The 10,319-nt window shown below is 37.3% G+C and overlaps 1 protein-coding gene across 1 annotated transcript in view; it reads left to right on the top strand.

Moving 5' to 3' along the window:
* LOC144969895 (agrin-like) overlaps positions 1–10,319 on the top strand; it is a 340,199-nt gene continuing 329,880 nt past the window's right edge. The window contains exon 1 of the mRNA XM_078908949.1: positions 1–927. Coding sequence (XP_078765075.1) covers positions 471–927 — 457 coding nt within the window. The 5' untranslated portion in view covers positions 1–470. The remainder of the gene's footprint in view (positions 928–10,319) is intronic.

Genomic DNA, 10,319 nt, shown 5'->3' with positions numbered 1-10,319 from the left:
GGCTTTTATGAGGAACACGAGCGGCGACATTCAAACCACGAAGGTTTGACGAGTTGTGTGTCGTCTGCTAAATTTGACGAGTGTTTCTGCAACGAAGATTAGGGCCTTTTCAGTGCGTTGTTAAAAGGAGCCTCCGCCACATGTGATTTTTATGCTTTGGAATTTCTTTAATTTTTTTCCGAATTCAGGATTAAAGTTTTTTCATTTCGTTAATGGATTAAATATTATTATATCTAGTGTGCTATAGTTTATTTGTGTTGTTTCTTTTCTCGGATTTTTGTGAACGTTCTGGAATGTTGACGGATTATATTTCATTTTCTGGGAGGTTTTTGGATGTTTTGATTGAGAAAAAACAGTCGTCTGCTTTTTTAAATAAAAACCAACACACCCGATGCGAAAGCGTAATATAAAAATTACGCATCCCCATTAAATCATTATTTTTATATTTATCCCTTATCAGAATTATCAAAATGGATTCTTCGTCGAGGCTCTCGTTACTCGCGTTTCTTCTCTGCGTTTGTGCCTGTATTTCTGCTGAAAATGGCCCGTGTCACGAATACAAAATGCAAGAAAGGCAAAACATGGCGGGTGTTGTTGTTTCTGGTACCGTGAAAAAACTGATGCAGGACGAGGCCCATTCCACGAAGGATCATCGGATCCTCAAAGGCGTGGTCGAGATCAAGCGCATCTTCAAAGGCGAGGATGTTGTGGACAAAATGGCCCGAGTCCGGCCTGGAAGGCTCCGTCCGTTGAAAACAGTGGTCATCGAAGGGTTTGGAGACCCTACCATCTGTACTAATTCTATTCGTGAAAGGGAAACCAAAATATTCATGGTGAATCCTAACGGGAACGGAGAGCTAAAACTCAACTCATCCATCGTACCTCTGACCTTGAATAATTTGGATCATGTGGACGCCGTCGTCAAAGGTAAGAAGAATTCACGATGACAATGGAATATACAAACTCCATGATATATGTAACCTACTTTTAATATTGACAAGAATCATTATTGAGGCCTCGGCTTAACCGGTGTTGGGTTCGAGTCCAGATAGAACAGATGATGATTTCTCTCCCTTCAATTCAATATCCTCTTCCTCCAAATTACGCCTCCCCGAACCCCTCCCAATATCCCGTACAGTTCTTGGCATCTCTTTCTCGTAATTTCTTCCCATTCCTAACAAGCTCAGCTTCCTCAAAATCCTCCTCCTCCCTCCTCCTCCTCCTCCCTCCTCCTCCTCCCGTCTCCCCTCCTCCTCCCGCCTCACCTCCTCCACCCCTCTCTCCTCCCCCTCCTCCTAATCATGTTCTTCTTCCTTTTTCCCTCTTCCACCATTCCTCTCCATGTCCACCACCTCCTCTTCCTGCTCCTCCTCCTCCTACACCTCCTCCTCCTCCTCCTCCTCCTCCTCTACTACTACTACTACTACTACTACTACTCCTCCTCCTCCTCCTCCTCCTCCTTCACCTCCTCCTCCTTCACCTCCTCCTCCTCCTCCTCCTCCTCCTCCTCCTCCTCCTCCACACCCTTTTACCCCCTTACATTTTTTGAAATCAAAGCAAACAAATCCATAACAATATGTCCCATGTTTTATCAAGCCATTCTCACAGACCTCCGATATCATCTACGCATGATAAACCAATCACTATTTCATTCAAGTAATCAATCAGTTATTCAATGAATACCGTGTTTTGTACGGACAGACATCAATACATTTCTTCCAATACATCTACCAGGTGTCCTGACGTAAAAATAACGGGCACACACCGCTTCGTCAGTATGTATTTTAAGACATTTTGCTTGTCGAATTCGTTGGCCTATTTATGCAACGTGGCCATAAACTATTTATTCATCATTCCTATATCAATAGATTAGGCAACTTACTCAAAACGTTAAGATGGGCGAGGGAACAAATTAAAATTTTTTTGATTGAATCATTCATTCATTCATCCGTTTTCATTCAATCATTCATTCGTTCATTCATTCAAGCATTCATTCATTCATTCATTCAAGCATTCATTCATTCATTCATTCATTCAAGCATTCATTCATTAATTGATTGATTGATTGGTTTATTAATTAATTAATTCATTCATTCATTGATTCATTCATTCATTCAATCATTCATTCAAGTATTCATTTAAGTATTCATTCATTCAATATTTTCCGTTCAGTAATCATTACTTCTTTTATTCATTCATTCATTCATTCATTCAAGCATTCATTCATTCATTAATTCATCCATTCAAGCATTAATTTATTAATCCATTAATTCTTTCATTCATTCAAGCATTCATTCCTTCATTCACTCATCTTCATATTCATTCAGTTGTTTATTCATTCATTCACTGTTGACACGCATTTGTTATGTTTTGTTGCACATTATGATAAAAAAATAACTTTGTTATCAGTTGGGAACGCTAAGGGGTAAATAAAGGCTATGGGATCTACAATTACACAATAATGTGATATGATATATGATATGTTATAATATGATATCTACTGTCCCTTCCCACTTCGAAGTACGTGATATTTACCTTTTCGTAACAGTATAATCATCAACGTAAACAGTGTTATAATATTTTTCTGGTATCACACTTGATAAATAATAGTGATGACGATGATGATGATGATGATAAACGATCCTATCTATAATAATTTATGATAATAAAGATGATGATGATGATGATGAATGATAATGATGGTGATGATGGTGATGATGATGATGATGATGATGATGATGATGATGATGATGATGATGACGACGACGATGATGATAATGATAATAAGAGATGGAGACGTTGAAGGAGAAGTAGAAGAAGAGCAATAAAAATGTTGTTATTGTTATTGTTGTCATTGTTGATATTGTTGTTGTTGTTGTTGTTGTTAAATAGGCCATATGTATGGAAACCGGGGCGGAAATACCATTTTTATTTATGATAATAAATTCCCAACCATAATACTCTTCAACAGTCGTAACGTCACTTCCTTCCTAATGACGCATGGTAACTTAGTAACTGGCTCAAAACTATCGGAACAATGGCGGACGCCGTGTGAAATATGTCTCAGACGAGCATAAAAGCGTATCCAGAGGGATAAAAAAAACATTATAAATCTGATCATGTTTTGACTTTTACACATTCTGATCACAAGGCATATGAAAAGTTCTTACCAGCATGAAAAAAAAAAAGTAATGATTTTCTTTGTTTAGAACCAAGATGACCGCCGTTGCCGGGCGGCGTGACATCAGACTACTGAATCCAATTACAACAGCCATAATCATAACAAGCGTGACGCCATCCCATTCTTGATGTGTTTTGATCTCACCGATAACGCCAAACTGACTGACATTCGTGACAAATGCTCCCATTGCCCGTCGTGTCCAAAACCAGTGTGTCTCCATTATGAATTGTGCGGCTATGTGGTCTTGTGGTATGCCACTCGCTTTCGTATCAGAAGGTCCTGGGTTCGAGCCTCGCTCGGCGCATAGTTGAGTCCTTGGAGAAGGCTCTTTACTCACATTCTCTCACCGTACTCAGGTGTAAAATGAGTACCTGTCCCAAAAAATGTGTAATATCGTCTGACAGGCGTCATGTCTCGACCTACATGTTTTGTGTTGCTGTTGGACAGGGACCCCTTGTAAAGCGCTTTGAGCACGTTTAGTGGATATTGCTCTATATAAAAGCTCAAGTTTTTTTGTTTTTTTTTTAATGATGAAAAAAAAAAAGAAATTCTTCATCAAAAAAATTATTTTGAATAAAACAGCAACATTTAATTTACATTATCTGAGAGTGGGGGTTAGGTAGCGACATCGGAAGTGTGATTGAACTTTGTGCCTTTCGGGTACGAAGCAAAGACCGTACCGCTGAGCCACGCTGCCCCATACTGAGTCATGCCTCGATTTGGAAAATACATTGTAATATTTTGTCATAGACCAAGCTAAATGAAGCTTTACTTACATGAGAGTGGGGGTTAGGTAGGGACATCGGGGGGAATGCGTTTCTTGTCAGACAATGCATGATTTGTGCGTGTGTGTGTGTCTGTGTTTGTGTGTGTGGTGTGTGTGTCGTATATAGATAGAATGAAGATGACGCCACTCAAGTCTTTGTTATTGTATTTTTGCCATCCGCGTTCATGAGTAATTCTCATTAAACTGTATTAACCAGACTATAAACGTTCATGTTTACACACAGTTTTGTGTGTTGGTCCGTTTTACTTCCGGTTGGCAATGTTATGAGTTTCTTAGCCAAGCGCTATCTATATATTTGTGCATGATTTTGCATTTGTGTGTGTTTGTGTCTGTGTGTGTCCATGTTGTGTATGTCTCTGTGTGTGGTGTGTGCGTTCCATGTGTGTGTGTGTGTGTGTGTGTGTGTGTGTGTTGGGTGTGTTGTATGTGAATGTATTTGTGTTTGCATCTGTATGTGTATGTCATAATAGGCGTATAACCTCCTTTCTCCAATGAACGCTGTGATCAAAGCCACTAAAATCCTAATTTATTCTGTTTTGAAAAAACAATATACTAAAGAACATAAAAAGTAAAAGAAAGAAGAAAAGCACAGTCAAAGTCAAAGTTGTCTTTCGTTCTGTCTAACCTGAACCAGTCAATCTAACGGCCATGCTATATAACACATACCTGCCAAATACTACGAAAAATTCGTAGAAATACGAGCGCCTCGCAGGTGCCACGTCCTATCCTACATGCTAAGTGATGATGTTGGCTTGAAACCCATTCAAAATCAATTTAGCACTCTTTTTTTTTTTTCTTACTTTTTGCCTTTTTTCGTTTCTTTTTTTTTTTTTTTTTGTTTGTTTTTGTTTTGCTTTTTTTTTTTTTTTTTGTCTTTTTCATAAAACACATTTTATTTTATAAGGTGAAGGTCGCTTGGTAAGCATCCTTTCGCGTGTACCTAGTTGCATTCTTTCAATATCCATTACTGCCTTCAGAGATACGTATTCACACCTGAGTCGAGTAGGGTAATGTTTGTAAAATGCATTACCCAAGTTGACATAACGCCAGCGTTAGAGTTTTCTAAAATCATTGTCACCCATCATTTCACTGACATAGTCCAAGATGGCTTGTCTTGAGACAAGATACCGCCACTTGGCAGTCGACCCCACAGTGGGAACATTTTTAGTAGTTGCCGACACAGCATTAAATTTGACTGTCAAGTTTAACCAGCTAACTGTCGTTATCTTGGAAAAAACACGTATTTTATAATTTGGCCAGAAAACTCGTCCTTCAAATATCAACCGATTTAAATGAGAAAATGGCAAAAACTCTCAAACCTGGGACTTTATTAAAGACTTCTCCTGATCCCAGGTTTAAGAGTTTTTTTGTTTTTTTTTTTTTTGCCAAGATTAGGGTCATTTAAATCGATCTATATTTGAAGGACGAGTTTTCTGGCCAAATTTTAAAATACGTGTTTTTCCCGATTAGGGCAGTTAACGATTTAAAATGTTTGAATGGAACAGGAAAACTTTCGGCGATCAAAGACACTTTTTCATTCATTCATTCATTCATTCATTCATTCATTATGTCTGATACAGCCTGTGGTATGCCCTGGAAAAGACCTATCTATGCTGGTAGTACTTTGAAGAAATAAAAAAGAAACGTATTAAAAATTTTGGCCAGAAAACTCGTCCTTCAAATATCGATCGATTAAAAGCATCCTCATCATGTCTGTAATTATCAAATCTGGGATTTCATCGAAGTTCATTGGGGTCCCAGGTTCGAGAGTTTTTGCCAAGATGAGGGTCATTTAAATCGATCGATATTTGAAGGACGAGTTTTATGGCCAAAATTTTAAATATAGTTTGTTTTTTTTTTATATGTATGGCAGTGTTGTAGGTACCGAATAGTCTGAGGTCACCAACCCTCTTAATCTCTTGTCAATAAAGCCAACTTTTTAAATTCTTGAAAACATCTTTTGTTGGAGAAACATATCTTTTGATATTGTGGGAAAATATACTCTGGGAGAGAAGACAGTGACAGTGACTATAGCTGGTGGTGGCTATAGCAATGGTAAACGTGACACGTCTCTCTATCCGGTACTAGCCTAAAGTAGTCCTTCCTTCAGAGCCATTTCGTCCATAGATCCGAAGTTTATCCCGGTTTCTATAGCGTGAAACGGGATATAGCAGTTACTTGCTACCCTTTGGATAGGACGCTTGTCTATCGCAAAGTACTCTCCGCTAGATAAAACAGACCCAGCTACCCATTTGGGCGGAAAAAATATCTCGACTGCATCCGGAATCAATCTTGGCCCTTTTGCGTGTGAAGCGAGTGCCCAACCAACTGAGCTACCGGGACCCCAAAAAGATGGCAAGAATACTAACTACAAATTCTAGGCCATAGACATAACATGATAGGAGAACCAGACATTCCATCGACGGACCCCCAAAAAGATGGCAAGAATACTACCTACAAATTCTAGGCCATAGATATGACATGATAGGAGAACCAGACATTCCATCGACGGACCCCCAAAAAGATGGCAAGAATACTACCTACAAATTCTAGGCCATAGATATGACATGATAGGAGAACCAGACATTCCATTGACGGACCCCCAAAAAGATGGCAAGAATACTACCTCCAAATTCTAGGCCATAGATATGACATGATAGGAGAACCAGACATTCCATCGACGGACCCCCAAAAAGATGGCAAGAATACTACCTACAAATTCTAGGCCATAGACATAACATGATAGGAGAACCAGACATTCCATCGAACAAAGCAAAGTCAGCAGGTTTTTCAAAACGCCTAGACGTACCCGTCATAAAATTGGGTAGGTACAATAAAAAGCACTCCGTCCGTTCTATGACCTTGAAAAAATATCGTGGGTGTATCTACAACTTCAGGCAAGTTAAATGTTGCTCTCTGGAAACACGTATTTAAAGATTTGGCCATAAAACTCGTCCTTCAAATATCGATCGATTTAAATGGCGCTCATCAAGGCAAGAAGTATCAAACCTGGGACCTCGCACATTGTGAATCCTCGCTTGCATCAATCAACACATACATTAAACACGAGAGGACGAGGACGAAGACATTTGAGTTGCTCCATTTTTTTGTTGTTGTTGTTGAAAATATCAAATTAAGAAATTAAGAATAATACCCGGTAATCAGAAGGTCTGAGGTTCGATCCCCTGTCGAGGTAGACTGATTTTTTGGGATGGTCTTTTTTTCTTGTATTTTTCTTTCTTGTTTTTTTTTCTGGCACCTTTCATACACACTTGTTAAGTTCTTTATCTTAACCCCGGCGCCTGCTCCTTTACATCGTAAAGCCCTTTTAGTTGATTGAAATTGCGCTTTTTAAAAGCTCAAGTTTACTAGTTTGTTTTGTTTTTGTTTTTGTTTTTTTGTTTGTTTGTTTGTTTGTTGTTTTTTTTTTGGGGGGGGGGGGGGGACGGGGCGTTGTTTGTTTGTTTGTTTTCTGGGTTTTTTGTGGGTTTTTTTTTTTGTGGTGGGGTGGGGGGGGGGGGGTTGGGTTTTTTGTGTGTTTGTTTTTGTTTTTTTATTCCCCATGAAAGTGTGAATAAGATTCATAAACGCTGTTGTCCTTCCGATTGTTCAGTCTTTGTTTACTTTTTGTGAATAACGTTGGATTCCACATTCCAACAGCCGATCCTTTCCGGACTGCCGTACTCTGGAAAAACTCAAATTTTAAAAATTGGTCAGAAAACTCGCCCTTCAAATATCGATCGATTTAAATGACCCTCATCTTGGCAAAAACTCTCAACCGAGGACTTTGCGAGGTCACAGTTTTGAGAGTTTTTTTTGCCAAGATGAAGGTTATTTAAATCGATCGATATTTAAAGGTCGAGTTTCCTGGCCAAATTTTAAAATATGGGTTTGTCCAGAGTACGGCGGCGTAGTGTTTTGACCTAGATAGATCATACTTGGAACTCTTGTCAAAACAAAACAAGACATTGTCAAATCTCAATCTAAAAATAACTCATTTCAGTCATTGGCCTATCCGTATATATCTTTATTTTTATTTTATTCATGTCAACTTTTGATTTTTTGATAAATGGGTGAATGTTTAAATGAATGAATGAGTGAATGAATGGATGAATGAATGAATAAATGAATGAATTAATGATTTGTGTAAATTGATCTTTAAAAAAAATATTCCTGGTCACCTTATCCATTAAATTTGTGAAATAATGTGCTAATGTTCTAATATTCTTCAGTTTATAACTCATTGTGTTTTATTAAATGGTGGAGAATGGCTTTGAACTCAAAATGTTCTGTTTTTAAAGTTTTACTTTTCTTTGAGGCTTTTAAATTCCATTTGTTCATTACTTAGTTTTTTACAGACCACAGTTTATAACAGTTAGGAATTCATTTCTATTTTTTAAAATTTTCTGTTTTCTCCTGGTAAACATGAAAGATGACAGTCGTTTGTTCATTACTTAGTTTTTTACAGACCACAGTTTATAACAGTTAGGAATTCATTTCTATTTTTTTTTAAATTCTGTTTTCTCCTGGTAAACATGAAAGATGACAGTCGTGTCTCTCAAGTCGATGTCAAAAGTCCCGTAGAAAAACATCGAGATCCTTTAGTGTCTTCTCTCTCTCTCTCTCTCTCTCTCTCTCTCTCTCTCTCTCTCTCTCTCTCTCTCTCTATCCTCTCTTCTCTCTCCCTCTCTCTCTCTCCTTCTCTCTCTCTCTTCTCTCTCTCTCTTATATATTATATATATATATATATATATATATATATAATATATATATGTGTGTGTGTGTGTGTGTTTGTGTGTGTTTCACACCATAACCTAAACTGTTTTCCGTATTCTTCCTTTTTAAAACTAACATACGACTTTGGTTGATTTGTGTGTTTGTGTGTGTGTGTGGGGGGGGGGGGGGGGGGTTGTGTTTGTATGTGTTGTATGTTGTGGAGAGGGGGGGGGGGGGGGGGGAATGGAGCATGACTATTCGAGTTTTTATGTTTTAAAGATATCACGCTATTTGCACTTGGTTTTTAAAAATCTGAAATCTGAATGAAATTCCATTCTTCTACAACACCGATATTTCTTTATCGTTCAAAACTCAACATGATCCATAAAAAGATCTAGATACGTATTTCTTTGCCTTCTATTTACCGACAGATAGCAATAGTCTATGGTTCGCTGGGTTTCTGATCTTCATTTCAATGGTAAATATATCATGGCTGCTTTATTGGGACGATATTATTATTACAATATTTCTCATTCTCCTTAATAAAAGAAGAATATTTAAATTAACCAGCTAACTGTCGTTTATTGGAAAAAACGTTTTAAAAATAATTATTTTGGCCAGAAAACGCATCCTTAACCTATTGATCAAATTAAATGATCCTCGTCTTGGCAAAAACTCCTAAACCTGGGACTTCGCGAAGTTTTCATTTAACTCCTGAGTGTGAGAGTTTTTGCCAAGATGAGTGTCACTTAAATTGATCGATCTTTAAAGGACGAGTTTTCTGGCCATTTTTTTAAAATACGTGTTGTATTTGTGACAGGGTACGACAGTTAGCAAGTTTTAAAGACGTGTCTTTAGAGAAACCAAAGAATGTCCCCAGTGGTATTTTCTCTCTAAACAAAACATATTTCAATCTTGTTTAGCTTTTATTGTGATTTCCATTATGGCTGGAAGAAATATGACAAGAACGTGTCGAGGGTTTGAGACAGGGGAGGGAGGGGGGGGGGGGGTAGGGGTTTCTGACGAGAACGTTGTTGATATTCACGAGGTCGAATTTGTATGTGAACTCAACGATGTCGAGTTCGAAACTCCAATGATTAAATGTTTTGTTTGTGTGAAAATTGTGTATATTCTTAATGTATTAAAAATTGAATATTACATCCGCTCCTAAAAAGACCAACAACAAAAAAATAATATTATAATATAATAATAATATATAATAATATATAATAATAATAATAATAATAATAATAATAATATAATAATAATAATAATAATAATAATAATAATAATAATAATAATAATAATAATAACTAAACAACAAAACTTTTAGGTTTCAAAGGATTCTCCTCTTTATGTTATTGGCTGAAGAAAGGTTTTGAACCCGAAACGTTCCTTGTTTAGTATCTTGTTCTTTATATTTCTCTAGCAGCTGTTTTATTTAATTTTTTTTTTCTACGTCATATCACTTATTATTTATTACAAGTGACATCTCTGCAGTCTCGTCTCCTATATAATACACCGTAAAAAGTGACATCTCTGCAGTCTCGTCTCCTATATAATACACCGTAAAAAGTGACATCTCTGCAGTCTCGTCTCCTATATAATACACCGTAAAAAGTGACATCTCTGCAG

Source organism: Berghia stephanieae, chromosome 4 (assembly GCF_034508935.2).
Source record: "Berghia stephanieae isolate SIO BIC M18660-M18661 chromosome 4, UCSD_Bste_1.3, whole genome shotgun sequence".
In the NCBI taxonomy this organism is placed as follows: Eukaryota; Metazoa; Mollusca; class Gastropoda; order Nudibranchia; family Aeolidiidae; genus Berghia; species Berghia stephanieae.
Note: the sequence above shows the minus strand (reverse complement) of the source record. Positions and strands in the feature narration are given on the sequence as shown.